General features: G+C 43.1%; 1 protein-coding gene across 3 annotated transcripts in view; it reads right to left on the reverse strand.

The window, feature by feature from the left end:
- TCERG1L (transcription elongation regulator 1 like) overlaps positions 1-20,348 on the reverse strand; it is a 402,802-nt gene that overhangs the window by 250,580 nt on the left and 131,874 nt on the right. For all 3 annotated transcript variants that reach the window (XM_073685097.1, XM_073685095.1, XM_073685096.1), the window contains exon 4: positions 5,720-5,914. In XM_073685097.1, coding sequence (XP_073541198.1) covers positions 5,720-5,914 — 195 coding nt within the window. The remainder of the gene's footprint in view (positions 1-5,719; positions 5,915-20,348) is intronic.

Below are 20,348 nucleotides of genomic sequence, written 5' to 3' on the forward strand. Positions count from 1 at the left end.
TAACCGTGAAGGAGCTGCAGAGTTCTCAAGGAGAGACTGAAGTATCTGTCCATAAGACCACAATAAGCCGTACACTCCATAGAGGTAGCCTTTATGGAAGAGTGGGTGGGAATAACACTTTTCTTACACACAAAAATTGTAAGGCTCGGTTTGAGTTTGCCAAAAGACATGTGAGAAACGCCCCAAATGTGTGGAGGAAGGTGCTGTGATCAGATGAGACCAAAATTTAACTTTATGGCCACCAAAGTAAACGCTACATAATGCGTCAAGCTAACACAGCTCATTCCCCAATAAAACAGTGAAACATGGTGGTGGCAGCATCATGCTGTGGGGATGTTTTTTGGCAGCTGGAACAGGGAAATTGGTCCGAATCGAGGGGTAGATGAATGTTGTGAAATACAGATATTTTTGAGCAAAACAACTCACAAAAGCATGCAGCTAAAGCAACACTAGAGTGGTTTAAGGGGAAATGTGTAAATGTTTTGGAGTGGCCTAGTCAAAGCCAAGACCTTAATCCAATTGAGAATCTGTGATCAGACTTGAAGATTGCTGTTCACCAGAAGAAACAATCTAACTTGAAGGAGCTGAAACAGTTTTACCTTGAAGAATGGGCAAAAATCCTAGTGGCCAGATGTGGAAAGTTTTTAAAGACTCATCCAAAATGACTTGCAGCTGTACTTGCCGCAAAAGGAGGCTCCACAAAGTACTGACTTAAGGGGGTGAATAGTTATTTTGTCCTATTTGCTTCACAATAAAAAGAAAATCAAATGTTCACAGTTGTAGCCTTGTTTTTTACATGAAGTGATGAAATCCCTCAAAAAAAAAAACTGTGAAATTCTAGGTTGTAAGGTAGAAAAACAAGAAAAATGCCAAGGGGGTGGGGGTGGGGGGTGAATACTTTCACAAGCCATTGCACATCTGAGGACAAATGTGTTCATCTATACCTTGTATGAATTTCATTATGGGCTACAATTTTTAGGATACAATGTTAATATAATATTACAGCAAGGTGACAAAACGCATGACGGACTACAACTCACATCAAAACCACTGGAAGGTTCTTCTAGGACCAATATCTCCTGACAAATTACAAAAGATGGTCATCTTACATGACTCATCTACGGATACTTCCAGTAAAGAGTTAAAGGGGTTATCCAGTACTATTTTATATTTTTACTATGAGCCTAAGAACTAATGGGCGAGTAGTGGTTAACTAACTGCCTGCTCTGCCCACCATAGATTTCTGCCAGCTCAGAGTGGTCACAGACGTCTCATGACAAATATTCTGCTGCTTCTACTGACATCACATCTCCAAAGCAGCTGCTTCTCTTCTGTTCTACTCTATTGAGGGGACGTGACTGCCGATGTCATACTGATTGACAGCGGCTCCCTGTTGCATAACTACAGGGATCTAGCTGTCAATCAGCATGACATGAGCAGTCACGCCATGTCGATAGAGCAGCCCAGAAGAGGAAGAGATGCTCTGTAGACAGGAAGCAGCAGAATCACCGGTTGGAGAATCCAAGTCAGTGCAGGGTAGAACAGACATGTAGTTTGCAACTATCTGCCGATTAGTTCTAAACCACATAATAAAAAAAAAACAAAAAAAACTGCATAACACCTTTAAAGTAAGAAAGAACACTTCTTACTGGATTTTAGCTTAGGAAATTCAACTGATGCAGAAATTACATTACAAAGTTTATTAACTAGTATACAATAGGCATTTAGACCAATTCATTACATCCAGCTCTGTAATGAACATGCAGGTTATTCACTATCCATACATTCTAATTACCTCCATTTTCTTTAGATTTGTTAACATTTGGCAATATCTCTACCTAGATATGCATTGCTCTGCTATGATCATGATCAGGTCTTCAGTTTTACAGCTTCAAGTGCCTGATTTGCAGAAACCCTCATTAAATAGGTGTACAATTGATACAGGCAGAAAAAGCAAGTAGGATCGCAATATCTGAGGTCAAATTGAAATGTTACCTAGAACATTTATGTACAAATGGGGCCATTATTAATTTCTTTACCCATTAAAATTATAATATTTTTTGCCTTATCAAACACAACTACACATATTAAAGAAGTTGTCACTCTATGTGACTGCAGACTGTCAAACCGTGACAACGTGTGGTGCACGCATTTTCAGGTTTCTCCAATATTCCTGGTGCAAGTAGACGGTCACATGAACCCATCAATGTGATTTGCTAACTTGCAATCAAGTGCCGACTAGACTTGTTTATCTTCCTTCAATAGAAGTGAATTGAGAGAAACCAGTTGCGACTAGTTGGCATGTGACAGCAAGTATTCAAATTGGTCACATGACCAGCCACTCGCACTGGGAGTTCTGGGGAAGAGTGACAGTGTGTGTCATGATTCGACAGTCTATAATCACAAAGAATTACTGCAGACTTTTGTCTCAAGCTTGGACAATCCCATTTATCTAATCCAATTCAATCATATAATGTTATTCATTACACAATGAGAAGCTTTACAGTTTTCTAAAACTACTTCTGTTTATCCTGATTTTCAAAATATCTGGCTGCAGTTGTTAAGTAAAAACCTTCAATGTTTACAGTGGACCAACTTTTTTCCATTGCTTGGAGATGTTTATGCAGTATGTAATGTGGATTATAACCTGCTTTTCTAGCATTTCACGATTTTGTTTGTATAATGAGAAAATGTAGCCCGTAACAAAATTCATACAAAGTAAAAGTGGACACATTTATACATGGATGTATATGTATAGGTGGGAGTGCTTGTAATTCTTGTCTCATACACTGATTATATAAATTAGCTGCACAGATTAATATCCATTAGAGATGAGTGAGTGTGATGAAATTTGATTCTCCAGATTAGCTTGAATTTGCTTGGGGAAGTTCGACACAAATCCAATTTATTAGGTAAATGTAACACACCTGTGTGCCCGTCACATATGTGCTCATTAGAAGTCACATCACTGGTGATGGTTCCGTAACTAATAAGCTAAACTCTTGTGTATCCTGTGATCAGAAGAGATTTTTATCCAAGATGTAAGCAAAAAGTGTTTTTATGGGACGATTGCAAAAAGAGATCTTGTAAACTATGAAAAATTGATATGGAAAATGTCTAACTTTTAAGAATAACATGAAAGGGGGTTTTCATCTTCAGAAACCCCTGTCTTTAGGCTTTACTCACTCTCCAAGGATTCAGTGCTGTGTCTCCGCCGCTGCTCCCGAGGACTGTTATGGCGCAGACATATGGTCATACAACACGAATGACAATTGCATCGCAATGCTAAGACTGGCCAGCGGCTCTTCTGACCCAAGCATGACAGCTGCATAGACATACAGGCTGTCACGCTTGGCTCAGGAGAGCCGTCGGCCAGTCAGGGTATTGCGATGTGATCATCAAGCGTGCTGTACGACTGTCTGCACCCTTATTGTCTGCAGTGCTGACATTACGTTATCCGAACTGCAGTCAATCAGTGATCTTAGAGTCTCTGAGCAGCTAATCTCATCTACTAAGTACTGCTGAGTGAGTATGTTCTGTCCGAGTACGCTCGGGCCGAGCTCCGAGTATTTATAGCTGCTCAGTGATATGGTTGAATCGCTCCCGTGTGCATGATTTGCAGCTGTTTGACAGTTTTATTACATGTTAGGAATGTGTAAGAAATAGACATTCCTCCCATGTAATAAAACTGTCAAACAGTCGCAAATCATGCACACGGGAGTGATTCAACCATATCACCGAGCAGCTATAAATACTCGGAGCTCGGCCCGAGCATACTCGGCGAAAGGGTTAATAGAACATACTCGCTCAACACTACTACTAAGGCATACCTGCTGAGCTCAGTGATTAACTGCAGTGCTAAGTGGGGTGGTAATGGAAGGTTAAATACATACAATCCATGCATACAAGTAGCTAGCACACACTAAAAGTTGGGTAGCCAATAAACTAATAGATTTAGACAGCAAAGAAGCAGTAGCATAGTAGCCATAGCACCAGTTCTGATCAAGTGCTGACTTTTACAGACACGTCCTTTTTTACCTTTGCTTTGGGGAAAACATATTCTGAAATGTATGATGTGATGTAACCAGATAGATTAAAAAAGCAAAAAAGCATGTTTTTATGATACTCTGTTGGCAAATGTTTCTGCCGTATGTGGCCACCCCAGTGGATTTGATGAAATAGAAATCTGTCAAGGGTTTTGGTAGCATGTAATGTTACTTTATTAGATTTGTATAGTAAGACATTGGACTCATCAATGAATTTCAAGGAAAGGTAAGAATAGATACATCAGCTTTGCATAGGATCTGTATATAAAGGGTTGTCTAGTTTAGAAAGACATTCATCTACTTTTTTTAAGGAAAACTGAATAAACATAGAGGACTCTGTCATATGGAATTACTGTAGTGAAAATAGTGGGCTGCTACAAATGAGGACCTAGTAAGTCAATGGAATACATGGACAGCCTTTTGTGTTTCGTTGGTAACATGCAATTCTTAAATTTCTCCTGCAGAGACGCTGCAGATAATTGAACACGTTTCCATGCTGATTACTGATAAATGGTGGACATGGCAGCAGAGGTATACTCTGTGATCTTCCTATTTCGAGAGACCCTTCTAACAATATGAGAATGCCTTAAGTAGACATTTCTTTTCCTGCTGCCATAGAAGGGAGGTTAGAAGCGTCTAATGCCAAGATCTTATTTTTTGGCTTTTACTTTTCACTCTTGCATGTGACTGGATGTTTTGTGGAAATGTACGCAGAAGATACTTGTTAATCAAATCAAGGTCAAAGCTGAAATCTCCTAACTAGTAGCTAAGGTAGGGTGGAGATATTAGTTGGACCAAAATGTCTCAGTTGTTACTCTTTGGGAGCTTTCACATTGCGTTCTGTGTTTCCATCGGGGCATACGTCCTAAAATTCTCCGCAAAACAGGGTCTGGACGTATGCTGGGATGGGGGCCATAGACCGCAATGGTGACGACAGAGCGAATGTACGCTCTGCCGTGCACTTTTTTCGGGAGTGTACGCCCACACGAGGCGGACACTCAGACGCAGCAACCTACGTCTGAGTGTCCGCCTCCTGTGGGCGTACACTCCCGAAAAAAGTACACGGGAGCGGGGAATTTTAGGATGTCTGCCCCGCCGGGACATAAAACACAATGTGAAAGCACCCTTATTAAGACATTGATCATTTGTGATCTTTTTTCTTCTGCAAAATGTTCTTGCCTATTTAAATGTGTAGATATTATATACATACTATAATCTGCGTAAGTATCAAAACACCTGACTAAAACGAAATTCAAGCAAAAAGAGTGAAACAAAAGGTCCGTTTTTAAAAAAAATCATTAGTTTTATTCAAGCAATTAAAATAACATAAAATAACGAGGTAACTCAAAAATTAAGACACGCGATGGGCCAGAGAAGTAACATTTCTAGTATTATCAATAAATAGCGCTGTATAAATATTTGCAGTACTGTTTAATAATCACAGTACAATATAATTTAAGTAAAGGTATACCAAATACTAGCACCAAGGAGAAAATACAATGGTATACCAGTTAATATTACATTACAAATCTGACTGCTATCTGTCCATGTATCCTATCGAAGTAATGCGTGCTTTGCCCTGCTTTGTCAAGGAGTAAAAGTAGTAAGTATGATCTACATCAAGATACACATTCAATTCATTTCATAGTATAAAATATAATGGAAAAACTTACCAGGCAGTTGAGAGGCTAGAAGCGGTATCTTGATTGGAGATATTGTCAGCATATGATAGGGTGAAGCCAAAGTCGTAGACAACCCTTGTAATGATTCTGATTCAATGCCCATTAATGGTGTGGGAGGCACAGTCATGGCACCAACAATAGCAATAGATGGGTTGCTGGCTGGCTTAATTCCATTCTGGCAACTACCTGTAAACATATTAGAATTCAATGTAAAAATAGGATGTACTGTCTTAATATAAAGTATGACAATACAATAAATGTACGTACTCCAAAAATCCAAGGCCCCAGGTATCTTCCTTCCACAAAAATGATTTTTATTGACACTAGTGTACACACAGGAAAATTAGCAATATTTAGGCCAAGCAGGGACTTTGTCAAGCCAAGAAAAAAAGGTGCATAGTCAAATAACACAAGACAAGAAGTATTTATAGTAAGTCAGTCATCATGGACCATAATTTTTGTGGAAGAAAGATACCCGATGTCTTGGATTTTTGTAATATGTGCAATTTTTACAAACTAGTGGAGGGGCTGTACCACGTCTGCATGGGACACGGAGTGGTTCATGGGATACACCTTGTTTTAATACAATAAATGTACATATAGATCTATGCTCATTACTTTTCTTGTTGATGGTTTTCAGGAAGAAGTGTACTTTCCTACAATGCTGAAAGAGTAATTGCCAATGTGAAAACTTATCACCTATCAACGGTATATGTGGTAACTGGTGAGGTGTCCATCACTTTAGATTGCAACTTATCCCGATAACAGGTCTCTAAATTCCCTGGAGTGGTGGCCATGCATATGTGCCTCGGTTCTATTTATTGTCTATAGGTTTGACAAAGATAGCCAGGTATTGTGCTTGGCTTTTTCCAACAATACCTAAGGCAATGAATGCACATGTTTATGCGCTAAGCACCACTGTCACACTTCTCTCAGATCGATGGGGGTCCCTGTGATCAGAGCTCCATTGATCACAAGATGGTCAGATATCCTGTGGATATGTAATTAAATTTAATGTTAGAAATAATGCTTAAGAATTTGAAAAAGATAAGAAAAAGAAGAATTACAAATGATATAAGCTCTTCCGTACATTGGATGGTGCCCTGTGCTATAAGTTCTGTTGGCACTGCCCCATATTGTGTGCTGCAATACAGTGTACAAATACAGTACCCATGCCATATAATATCATATTACCAGCATTGTACAGTGTATTGTTCCAGTGCCGCTGGTCTCCATTTTACATATAGGCATCTGATCTCTTGTCACATTGAAGTCAATCAGTGACTTTAGCAGTATCACTGATGAGACCAGTGATTGGCCACAGCTGTCATATACTTAGCTCAGCTGCCTTATATAGGACCTGAAAAGTATGCACTGGAGATATGGGAGTGACCAATCCATCCCAAGTTTTTTTGGTCTCTTCTAAAATCCGGTCCCAAAAAAAGCAACCTGTTGTTTCTTAAGTCTTCATCTCTGGGACTTACATCACTGAGGTAAGCCACCTCAGTGACAGATACCTACCATCCATGACTTTGCCACCGGCTTTCCTACAAAGGTTACTGTTAACTTTACACCTTCTGTATGCATACTTGGGTATACAGAAGATTGACTGGCAACTGAACCTGCTAAGATAATGGTGGCCAGAATATTACATATGGCCAGAAACTTTTTGGCCTAAGGAGGACCAAATTTGTCATGTTAAACTAGACACATGGTGTAATACTGGCTGAATTATTTAAATTCCCCATTTCCATTTTAGCAATTAAATATTTGGCACCTTATTAGCCTATGTTAGTTAAGTCCAAGTGGATGTTATAAGATAGCTGCCACTGGGGACATGTACTTCTTCTCCCTGTATGACACTGACCAATCGTAAGCTGGCAGCAACATAGGAGTGAAGAAGGACGTTTGATGATGTCATCAGGTTCACATGACCAGAGTCCACAGATCCTGCCAACCGGAGTGTGCAGCCTAAATAAGCACTAAAGATATGTTACTCAACACAGAAGTGTGGAGCTATTAACTATACACTTCTGTCAGATGTTATATATCTTCAGTGCTAATGTAGGTTGCTTACTCCAGCAGGACCTGAAAAAAAGGTAATTGGCTTTATCAATGGAGAAGTCTATGGAAGAAGTTTCATATGTCAGTTTTAATGAGGGGCATGCTTGAATAACACAGTTTAATTCATTAATAAGCTGATGCCAAATAATGAATTTGGCATATCTTCTCAGTGGCAAGTACCTCTGTGTTCTTCTCCAGACACTCCAGTAAAAGAATGAAATCAAAGACTGGAGTAACATTTCTGGCATAAGAAATATCGCCAATTTCCATAAATTTGATGGGATCATACAGCGATCACTGGTGTCACATGTAACAATGCACATGTTGTTCACCTGTAAGACCATCCCTACAAAGCATAGTCTAATATAAGGAATTTGCTAGAGCCATAGATAAATGTAGGGACTATAGTCCATATGGGGAACTCCCAATATGCTTTGAAACAAAAATAGAGAAGAAAAACAGGAGCTAATAATCCCTGATAATATAAAAAACTATATATATAGTTGAGATCTAGTTCATATAAAAAGTATAAATTTTATTGAGCATGTTAAAACATATTAGATATCAATGTAATACAAGTGCGAAGATGAATGGATTTTTTCTTGGCAAGGACATAAACTGTGTGACAGCACAGGCAAAAAAATGAATAATTAATGGAATATGGGCTAATAAATTTATATGCAACACATTATTCAAACATATCAATCATGTATGGTAACAATCAATGATACGAGAGGTAAGGTCTCACTAGTACTGCTATGAAAATACCTCATATGAGATAGACGACTCTCAAGTGCCTTGTGCTTCAGAAGAGCCCCAACGCGCGTTTTGCGCAGGCTTCATTGGGGAACTTTGGCACTTTATGGGTGAGCATCCTGTATTTTAACAAATACCATCTTTTGCCTCATGACAATGTATACAATGTATACACAATACTAGTCTCATAACTATATACAGACTTATTACTGCCATAGCATACGGGTTGTAGGACGTCTCTTTGGTGTATAAAACTTGTTTTTCTACATATGGGACTTTCCATTACTACTGTACCACTTGAGAATCGTTTATCTCACATGATGTATTTTAATAGCAGTACTAGTGAGACCTTACCTCTCGTATCATTGATTGTTACCATACATGATTGATATGTTTCAATAATAGGTTGCATATAGATTAAGTTGCCCATATCCCATCCATTATTAATGGTGATGAGTGAGCATGCTCGTTACTCGAGATTTACGAGCATGCTCGGGTGTTTTCCGAGTATTCACAGCGTGCTCGATGATATGTTTGAATCACATCACTCCTATATCCATGATTTGCCCCTCTTTGATAGCTTTATTACATGTGAGGAATGTCTATTTCTTAGGCATTGCTCACATGTAATAAAGCTGTCAAACAGTCGCAAATCATGCACATGGGAGTGATTCAAACATATCACCGAGCACCGATGAAGATACTCGGCGAGCACCCGAGCATGCTCGCCAAAAGGATTAACAGAACATACTCGCTCATCACTAATTGTTCATTTTTTTGCCTGTTCTGTCACACAGTTTGTGTCCTTACCAAAAAAAAAGCATCCATTGAGCTCCACATTTGTATTACATTGATATCTAATATGTTTTAACATGCTCAATAAAATGTATACTTTTTATCTGAACTAGATCTCAACTATATATTTTTTGCTTATATTATCGGGGATTATTAGTAGTGTTGAGTAGTGTTGAGCCACCCCCGTAGTGTTCGAGTTCGGTTCGGTTCGTCGAACACCCGTGTGTTCGCCGAACTGTTCGTCGAACTGTTCGTCGAACACCTTCGAACACCGTTAAAACCAATGGCAGGCAAACAAAAACACATAGAAACACATAGAAAACACCTTCAAAGGTGTCCAAAAGCTGACAAACTGCTCAGAAGACACAACTAACACATGGAAAAGTGACAAGTACATATAGTCATGCGAAAAGAAAAGAGGTGGAGGAGTAAAAGGAGGGGGAGACACAGATATAGGCATGTCATGCCCTTCTAAAATCCAAAAAGTGAGAAGCCGAGACGGCCAGTCCGCTCCTGCCCGTGCCACCTCCGTGTCGCCGGGTTTGTGCCAGAGCCGCGGTGAACCCTGACGGCCAGCCCCCCTCTCCCAATACTGGTGCCTGTCCGCTGGTGGGTCGAGAGAGCCCCCCTGTGGTGGAGGCAGCTCTAAGCTTTTTAATTTAAATTGTCCCTCTAATTTGAATGAATACACTTTAAATCCATTTACAAGGATCTATTGGAGGGCAAGTCTCATGCCAGCAGCCGCGTAATTCCAGCTCCAGTAGCGTCCACTAAAGCTGCTGGAGTTAAAAAGCTTTTATAAGGATCGAGCTCGGCTGTCCACCGCAAGGCATCCTAGTGCCAGTCCCAGCCCCTATGCCTTGGGGTGCCTCCTGATGCTCTTCACTGAGTATCCCGTGGTCCCGAAGCATTTCCTTTGAAAAAATTAAGTGTCCAAACAACAGGTGGTGTAGCTTGCTTAACAGCCGGGATAATCCGCTGACTAGCAGACACTGCTACTAGGCACAAAGTATTTCCTGGGCTAGATGCAGTTAAAAATTTGTAAGTAGATACTCTCGTTGGATGCTGAGAAAGCATTCCATAGAGTCTCCTGGCACGCCATATATGATTCTCTTAAAAAGCTTGGGGTAGGGGTCTAGGGGACCCTTTTATAGCCAAAATCACGGCCCTGTATCACAATACGTCACCTAGGCTGAAGATAAATGGAACTGTAGCACCGAGGGCTCGGTTGCTACAGACGTATTGCACCTCACCTAGAGGTGTGATATCTCACTCTCAGATAAGGATGGAGTGTGGATCAGGACCCGACACCTGCATGCATTACACCACATTGCCGTGGGGCAGGGCGACCAATATGCCCCTGAGATGGGCACGACAGTCCCTGTCCCTGGCTGGAGTGGGGGGAGGGAACACTGAGGAAGGGGAACCCTGCAGTGCAGGAGCAGGGAGGAAGCAGTTCCTGGGTGCATTGAGAAGGGAGTATAAAAGGTGGGCACCATCTTAGTTCAGTGCAGAGAAGTCTGAGCAGAAGTGGCAGGGAGCAGGGGCTCTGCATGAGCTCTGCTCCGGAGGCGGGCCTAGTAACAGAGGCCCAGGCCTGCAAGAGGGAGAAGGAAGGAAGAGGAGCGGAGAAGGCTCCAGGAACGAGGAATGAAGGGATCCCAGGGGTGCGGACGGGCGAGTCGCCACCGCACGCCCGAATCCACCTGCGTGGAGGGGTCAGGCCAAAGGGGGAGACCGGTCCCCGAACTAGTGGAGGCAGGAAACGACCCTCAGCTAGAAACCGGAGGCTCTGACATTTTATGTGGCGCAGCCCCTTGCTCCACCCGCTAGGAAGGCACCACATAGGGTCAGGGAAACTGGCGCCAAGTTTACCAAGAGGAGGCCCGAGGCAGCCGGACAGAAGTGTTGGTAAGAAAGGCCAGACAAAGGACACACAAAGGGGGTCCTGTGAAGCGCTCCAAAGTTATCTGGGAGTTGTCTGAGCCCCTCACCTGGTGAGCACAGTACGACGTGGGCAGCCGTTACCTGCAGACGTGGTCTGGATAATAAGAACTGTGAGTAAAGGCCCTGAACTGCATCACTGACTCCGTGTCGTTACTGCTGCTGCCCTGCACCATCACCCCCATCCTCCGCATACACTGCCCTGAGGCTATACTCCTCCCATGGGGAGTTATGCTACGCTCTGCTGCACCCACAACACCAGCCTTAGCGGTCTGCCCTGTAGCGGCGGTTCACTCTGACCGCAATCCACGGGTGGCGTAGTCGGACATTTAAACATCAAAACCACATAAATAGTTCCGCCACTGGTTTGACCGCCCTGAGCCACGGAACCGGATCGCCGCCACGAAGACTACAACCACCAGCATCCACCAAAAAGGGTCCGGCTCCGGGTGTCCCAAGGCCCAGGGGGTGCGTCAGAACATTTTCATCACCTTTCACAATCACCAATGGGACAAGGCAGGGATGTCCTCTGTCCCCTCTCTTATACATCCTAGTGACGGAGCACCTGCTCTCATCAATTCGCCATAACCCCAATATTAGGTGGATTGAGGTGGGAGGCACCGAGTACAAGTGCTCTCTATTTGCTGATGATGTCCTAGTATATATCACTCAATCACATATATCCATCCCTGCTGTTATGGCTGAAATAGATCACTTTGTTACATGGTAAAATTTTAAAATCAATGCAGCGAAGTCTGAGGCCCTCGATGTCTCCCTCCCTAAATCCATATAGGATTCCATCCAGTCCAACTTTCCCTTTGCCTGGCCCTCACAGGGTATCAAATACTTAGGAATTCCTATTCATAGAGACCTCTCCCATCTATGTTATCTTAATTTTGGGCCCTTTATTGAACAATTCCATACAGACCACGGTTGGCAAGTTAGAACTGTAAGATTCACTACGTGAACCACTGGTGTTTTGTGGAAAAGCACATGTACACCGCGTTCCAAATTATTATGCAAAAAGTATTTAGGAGTGATAAGGGAAGAATTTGTTTGTTTGTCAGTTAAACTCATTGATGGTGATGTGTGTCAGGGCTCTTTATATCACTGTAAGCAATTGCAGACACCTGTGCTAATTAGTTTGGCAGGTGTGTCCAATGAAAGGCAAGACTACTTAAGAAGGCTCTCTCACATTATTAAGCAGCCTACATTTTCTGCCAAAATGGGAAAGAAAAAGGATGTGTCGGCTGCTGAGAAGCAACAAATTGTGGAGTGTTTAGGTCAAGGCATGACTACAATCAACATTGTGCGATGATCAGGATGAAGTGTCTTGGCAATCAAGAAGTATGTAGCTGATTTACAGTACACACGTGTGCGTGCTGATAAGGGCAAATTGAGGACTCTTTCCTACAGGCAATTACGTCAGGTTGAAAGAGCAGCGGCAAAAAAGCCTTGTCATAGCAGCAGACAAGTTTTTGAAGCTGCTTGTGCCTCCAACGTCCCCCGAACAACAAGATGCAGGGTCCTTCAGAGGTTTGCAGCTGTGCATACGCCATCCTGTCGACCTCCTCTATCCACTTCACACAAGCAGAAACGGCTCCAGTGGGCCAAACATTACATGAAGACTGATTTCAAAACTGTTTTGTTCACGGATGAGTGCCGTGCAGCGCTCGATGGTCCAGATGAATGGAGTGGAGGATGGCTGGTTGATGGACACCCCACGCAAACACGGCTACAGCGCCAACAAGGAGGAGGTGGAGTAATGTTTTGGGCTGGAATCATGGGGAGAGAGATTGTCGGCCCCTTTAGGATCCCTGAAGGCGCTAAAGATGAACTCCATAATGTATGTGGATTTTCTCAAACAGCACTTCCTGCCATGGTTCAAGAAGAAGAACCGTGTATTTCACAGCAAGATCATTTTTCTGCATGATAATGCACCATCTCATGCTGCACATAAAACATCTGCATCTCTGGCTGATATGGGCATAAAAGGGGACAAACTTATGGTGTGACCCCCATGCTCCCCTGACCTCTACCCCATTCAGAACCTTTGGAGCATCATTAAAAGGAGTGTCTATGATGGCTGGAGGCAGTTCACATCTAAGCAACAGCTCTGGGAGGGTATTCTGTCCTCATGCAAAACAATTGAAGCAGAAACCATCCAAAACCTGACAAATTCAATGGACGAGAGCGTTCAGAAGCTCCTTTCGAACAAGGGGTCCTATGTGAAAATGTAACATCACCTAGAATAAAGTTTTGAGTTGAAAACTGTTTGATTTCAGTTTCTAACAACCTGCTAATGCTTATAATTTCAAAAATGACCATTTTTTTGGTCTTTATTAAAATGAAAAGGTTGATCGAAAAGTTTGGGGGATCTAAGAGTGTGGCAACCCAGTAGTCATGACTACTTCGAATTCTGACAATATGAGGGTCATGCTGCAGGTAGTGCAGCAAGAAGGCACTTATGTGTCTTGCGCATCTCGGAGCCCCAAAATTATTTTCCGGGCTAGATGCAGCTAAAAATTATTTTTAATTTTAAATCTGGTGAAGCTTATTATAGATGGCCTAATAGGATCAGTGCTGCACACTGCTACAAAGCCCAAATTATTTTCCAGTCAAGATACAGATAAACATGATTAGTAATTTGAAAGCTTAAAACGGTTGGTAGGGTGATTTTAACCAATCATCAAGCTTTTACTCTCCCCAGGATGACACAGGGGTAGAAAAGTCGTTTCGGATCCATGATTTGTTCATCTTTATGAACGTGAGTCTGTCTACATTATCAGTGGAGAGCCGCGTGCACTTATCTGTCAGCACACCACCAGCAGCGCTGAACACACGTTCAGACAGAACGCTGGCTGCGGGGCATGACAAGATCTCCAAGGCGTAAGTGGCTAGCTCCGGCCATTTATCCAGATTGGAAGCCCAAAAAGAGCAAGGGTCCAGTGACACAGTCGTGGCTTCAATGTTTACTTGGTGATACTCCTGTACCATCGTCTCTAGGCGTTGACTATGTGTCAGACTTCTTGTCTCCTGTGGCCTTGCAAAGGATGGGCTAAAAAAGTGGTGAAATGATTCCGCAAAATTGATGTTACCAGCAGATACTGTGGTTCTGTTACGGTTTGAGTGCTGAACACTTGACGGTCCCACGGTTGGCAAGTTGGAACTGTGAGATTCACTACGTGCACCACTGGTATTTTGTGGAAAAGCACATGTAAGATTCTGCAACAGTCTCTGCTGATACTCCTGCATGCGTGCATCCCTTTCTATGGCAGGAATAATTTCTGCAAATTTACTTTTGTACCGGGGATCTAACAGTGTGGCAACCCAGTAGTCAGGATTATTTCTAATTCTCACAATTCGAGGGTCATGTTGCAGGTAGTGCAAGAAGGCACTCATGTGTGTTGCGCATCCAGGAGCACCAAGTCCCTGTTGTGTTGGTGGCGAGGTAACAATCATGCTTCCTTCCTCTGTCCTCTCCCCCCAACCTCGCACAACAGAAATGTGATCAAGGTCTCCCTCATCTGATGAGTCTTCCATCAGTTCGTCCTCCACTTCTTCCTGGGCTCCTGCACCTTCCTCACTAGTTTGGCTGCTACCATGCGCCCTGGTAAAATCATCTCCCCCACCCTCACATGCCTGCCGCCTTGGTGCTGCCGACCGTCTGGTCCTTGCAGATGTTAGCCCTTCCGCATACAACTCCTCCTCCTCTACTTCCTCCACCTCCTCTTGTGCCACCACCTGACTCCGAATTCTGTTTAACATGTGCTCCAGCATGTAAATCACCGGAATAGTCATGCTGATAATGGCATCGTCAGCACTAAACATCTTCGTCGCCATTTCAAAACTGTGCAGAAGGGTGCATAGGTCCCTGATCTGAGACCACTCCTCCAGCGTGATTTGCCCCACCTCTGAATCTCGTTGGCCCAGGCTATACGTCAGAACGTATTGCACCAGGGCTTGTCGGTGCTGCCACAGTCGCTGCAACATGTGCAGAGTTGAATTCCACCGGGTAGGCACATCGCATTTTAGCCGGTGAAGTGGCAGGCCCAACGACTTCTGTAGAGATGTAAGTCGCTGAGCTGCGGGATGCGAACGGCGGAAGTGAGCACACAGCGACCGTGCCCTCTGCAGAAGGCCATCTAGTCTGGGATAGTGGGCTAAAAATTGCTGGACAACCAGGTTCAACACGTGAGCCATACAAGGCAGGTGTGTGACATTGCCCCGGCGAAGGGCCGCACCCAGGTTTGCAGCATTGTCGCACACGGCCTTCCCTGGTTTCAGGTCCAGTGGAGACAACCATTCATGAAATTGGTTCTCCAGAGCTGACCACAACTCCTCAGCTGTGTGACTCACATTTCCCAGACATTTCAATGTAAAAACCGCCTGATGACGTTGAGCCCTACTGCCAGCATAGTAAGGAGGTGTGCAGGATCCCTTCTGCGCAGTTAGAAAGCTTGTGGCATGACCAGACAGGCTTTGGGTGCAGGTGGAAGACCGAGAGGAGGTTGAGGAGGCAGAAGCAGTGGAGGAACTTTGACATAAAGAGGATTGACGCACAACTCGTGGGGACGGCAAGACTTGGACAGCAGCCCCTTGTCCTGCTGTCACCATAGTTACCCAGTGCCCAGTCAGCGACATGTAACGCCCCTGTCCATGCCTACTCGTCCAAGTGTCTGTGGTGAAATGCACCCTGTCACACACAGAGTTTCTCAAAGAAGCGGTGATGTTGTGTGCGACATGCTGGTGGAGCGCAGGCACACCTTTATTTGAGAAGTAGTGCCGACTGGGCATCTGGTACTGGGGCACTGCGACGGACATAAGGTCTCGAAAATCCTCTGTGTCCACCAGGCGGAAAGGCAGCATTTCTGTAGCCAAGAGCTTGCAGATGGTGAAATTCAACCTCTTAGCTTTCTCATGGCTAGGAGGAAATGGTCTTTTACTTGTCCACATCTGAGGGACCGAGGGCTGGCTATTGTGCTTAGACGGGGTTGATAAGGGTGTCCCCGGCAAACTGCCGGTCTGTGAGGAAGATGCAGGCGGACATGTTAGGTTGCCTTGATCCAAAGGTGGTGCTATCGATGTCGGACAGCGCTCAACACCAGCTGCTGTTACCACCTCCAAAGAAAATGATGACCTGCCAATCACGCTGGCTGTTGCGGGTAAAGAGGTGGCAGGTCTGCGCCCCAAAACAGGTGTGACTGCTGTCCCCCCAGTCACAGAGGATGAAGAGGCCGCGGATGCACAAGATATGGCAGACGGTGATTGGCCCGGCCGGCTAGGCCGCATTGTAGCACACTGAGCTTCCCACTGCAACTTATGCTTCATGTCCATGTGCCGGTTCATGCATGAAGTACTCAAACTATGTATTTTTTGGCCTCTACTTAGCTTTTGCTGACAAATGTTACAGATAACACGAGTTGGGTCATCTTTATCGATCTGAAAAAATGCCCAGGCTATGCAAGGCTTAGCACCCATGCGACCTGAAGAGCCACCACGACTTGTGGTGAGAGGCAGAGTTGTGTTTGAGGATGCAGTTGTTGACGTGCTTCCAGTACTACGTCTCTGTCCAGGAAGGCGCAACCTGACCTCGTCGTCACTAGCATCTTCCTCCACCTCCTCTGCTGACCTCATCTCTTTGCTGACTGTGGGTTGACAGTAAGTGGGATCTCCGACCTCATCATCATCACCCTGTGCGTTATCACACCCGTCGTCCTCAGAGCCAACCTGTTCCTGCCCTGACAAAAAACTAAAGTTGTCGCTCCAATCAGGTATTTGAGTCTTATCATCGTCTTCCTCATTGTCTCCACCAACAGGAGTTACAGTTTGGGAATGAGGGTCTACATTATGGTCAGAACCTTCTGCGTCTGGTCCTGGATCCGACTCATAAAGATTCTGGGCATCAGTGCAGATCATTTCCTCGTCTGGATTCACAGAAGCGCTGGAGTCGACCTCTGATTCCCAGGCTATAGTATGAGTAAACAGCTCTGCAGACTCAACCATCTGTTCTACCTCATACTCAGACGGGCAGCTGGAGATTTGGGAGCTGTGAGGAAGCAAGTGCGATTTGGGTGACACCTTTGAGGAATGGAGTATTTGTGATGTTGAAGTTGATGTGGAGGAGAGCCCACTTAAAGGAGCACTTGATATCCGTTGAAGCACCTGCTGTTTTTGTGCCTCATCTGGAATTTGTAGCGATTGGCGTGGCCGTAAGAAAGGGATCTTATCACATTGTCCGCTAAAAGAAGTAGACATTTTAGTTTGGCTGGAAGATGGTCTTTCTTCTGCAGATGTTACTGTTGCTTTAACACCTACCCCACGGACACAACCTTTTTTCCCCTTCCCAACACGCCTATTCCCCTTTCCACCAGCAGCAGGCCTTTTTCCACTCATTTTGGTGGTTAACTAATTCACAACTCTGGAGTTGTTTGCACAAAAAAACAATGGATGGTAACCGAGAAGAGCTGAGTGGCCAAACTGTGGTATTAGGCCAAAACTATTGGCTGGGTTAGATGCAGAAAAAAATTATTTTGAATTTGCAACCTGATGGAGGTCAGTATAGATGGACTAATACAAATAGTCCCACACACTGCTAGAAGCCCAAATATTTTTTCAGAGGTACTGTAGATGCAGATAAAAATTATTTTTAATTTGCAACCTGATGGAGGTCATTATAGATGGACTAATAGACCAAGTCCCACACACTGCTAGAAGCCCAAATATTTTTTCAGAGCTAGATGCAGAAAAAAATTATTTTTAATTTGCAACCTGATGGAGGTCAGTATAGATGGACTAATAGACCAAGTCCCACACACCGCTAGAAGCCCAACTATTTTTTCAGAGCTAGATGCAGAAAAAAATTATATTCAATTTGCAACCTGCTGGAGGTCAGTATAGAAGGACAAATAGAACAAGTCCCACACACTGCTAGAAGCCCAAATATTTTTTCAGAGCTAAATGAAGAAAAAAATTATTTTTAATTTGCAACCTGATGGAGGTCAGTATAGATGGACTAATAGACCAAGTCCCACACACTGCTAGAAGCCCAAATATTTTTTCAGAGCTAGATGCAGAAAAAAATTATTTTTAATTTGCAACCTGATGGAGGTCAGTATAGATGGACTAATAGACCAAGTCCCACACACCGCTAGAAGCCCAACTATTTTTTCAGAGCTAGATGCAGAAAAAAATTATATTCAATTTGCAACCTGCTGGAGGTCAGTATAGAAGGACTAATAGAACTAGTCCCACACACTGCTAGAAGCCCAAATATTTTTTCAGAGCTAAATGAAGAAAAAAATTATTTTTAATTTGCAACCTGATGGAGGTCAGTATAGATGGACTAATAGACCAAGTCCCACACACTGCTAGAAGCCCAAATATTTTTTCAGAGCTAGATGCAGAAAAAAAATTTTTTAATTTGCAACCTGATGGAGGTCAGTATAGATGGACTAATAGACCAAGTCCCACACACCGCTAAAAGCCCAAATATTTTTTCAGAGCTAGATGCAGAAAAAAATTATTTTTAATTTGCAACCTGATGGAGGTCAGTATAGATGGACTAATAGACCAAGTCCCACACACTGCTAGAAGCCCAAATATTTTTTCAGAGCTAGATGCAGAAAAAAATTATTTTTAATTTGCAACCTGATGGAGGTCAGTATAGATGGACTAATAGACCAAGTCCCACACACCGCTAGAAGCCCAACTATTTTTTCAGAGCTAGATGCAGAAAAAAATTATATTCAATTTGCAACCTGCTGGAGGTCAGTATAGAAGGACTAATAGAACAAGTCCCACACACTGCTAGAAGCCAAATATTTTTTCAGAGCTAAATGAAGAAAAAAATTATTTTTAATTTGCAACCTGATGGAGGTCAGTATAGATGGACTAATAGACCAAGTCCCACACACTGCTAGAAGCCCAAATATTTTTTCAGAGCTAGATGCAGAAAAAAATTATTTTTAATTTGCAACCTGATGGAGGTCAGTATAGGTGGACTAATAGACCAAGTCCCACACACTGCTAGAAGCCCAAATATTTTTTCAGAGCTAGATGCAGAAAAAAATTATTTTTAATTTGCAACCTGATGGAGGTCAGTATAGATGGACTAATAGACCAAGTCCCACACACTGCTAGAAGGCCAAATATTTTTTCAGAGCTAGATGCAGAAAAAAATTATTTTTAATTTGCAACCTGATGGAGGTCAGTATAGATGGACTAATAGACAAAGTCCCACACACCGCTAGAAGCCCAACTATTTTTTCAGAGCTAGATGCAGAAAAAAATTATATTCAATTTGCAACCTGCTGGAGGTCAGTATAGAAGGACTAATAGAACAAGTCCCACACACTGCTAGAAGCCCAAATATTTTTTCAGAGCTAAATGAAGAAAAAAATTATTTTTAATTTGCAACCTGATGGAGGTCAGTATAGATGGACTAATAGACCAAGTCCCACACACTGCTAGAAGCCCAAATATTTTTTCAGAGCTAGATGCAGAAAAAAATTATATTCAGTTTGCAACCTGATGGAGGTCAGTATAGATGGACTAATAGAATGATGCTATGCCCAAAAGATTTTACTTCACTAGGTGCAGTAAAAAAATTGGTATTCTATACACAGGTGTTATATCTTGCAACACAGATAGGCTACTCCACTGACTAACACACTCTGCAATAGGCCAAAAAGGATTAGCTTTGCTAGATTCAGCCAAATGCTGTGAAAAAAACTTGCACAGCACTGGCACAGACCTGCCTGGCAAAAACTGATAGGAACTCATGTAACCTAGTCCTGAAAAGGACTCCAATTACAATTAGTCTTTACTCCCACAACCTATCTATTTAAGAGCACAGACCTCCCTGATAAAAGTCGTAGGAAATGCTGTAACCTAGTCCTTAAAAGGACTGCAATCACAACTATTCCCTACTCCCAAGCTATCTGTATATTTGTGCGAAAATTGGCTTGAAATTAACAAGGTATAGCGCACACAGCAACAGCGGTGCCGTCTAACACGCAGCTGCAGCAGTGAGAAAATGGTGGCGACGGGGAAAATGGCT

Source organism: Phyllobates terribilis, unplaced genomic scaffold, assembly GCF_046119375.1.
Source record: "Phyllobates terribilis strain yellow unplaced genomic scaffold, ASM4611937v1 Scaffold_5__5_contigs__length_657084704, whole genome shotgun sequence".
In the NCBI taxonomy this organism is placed as follows: domain Eukaryota; kingdom Metazoa; phylum Chordata; class Amphibia; order Anura; family Dendrobatidae; genus Phyllobates; species Phyllobates terribilis.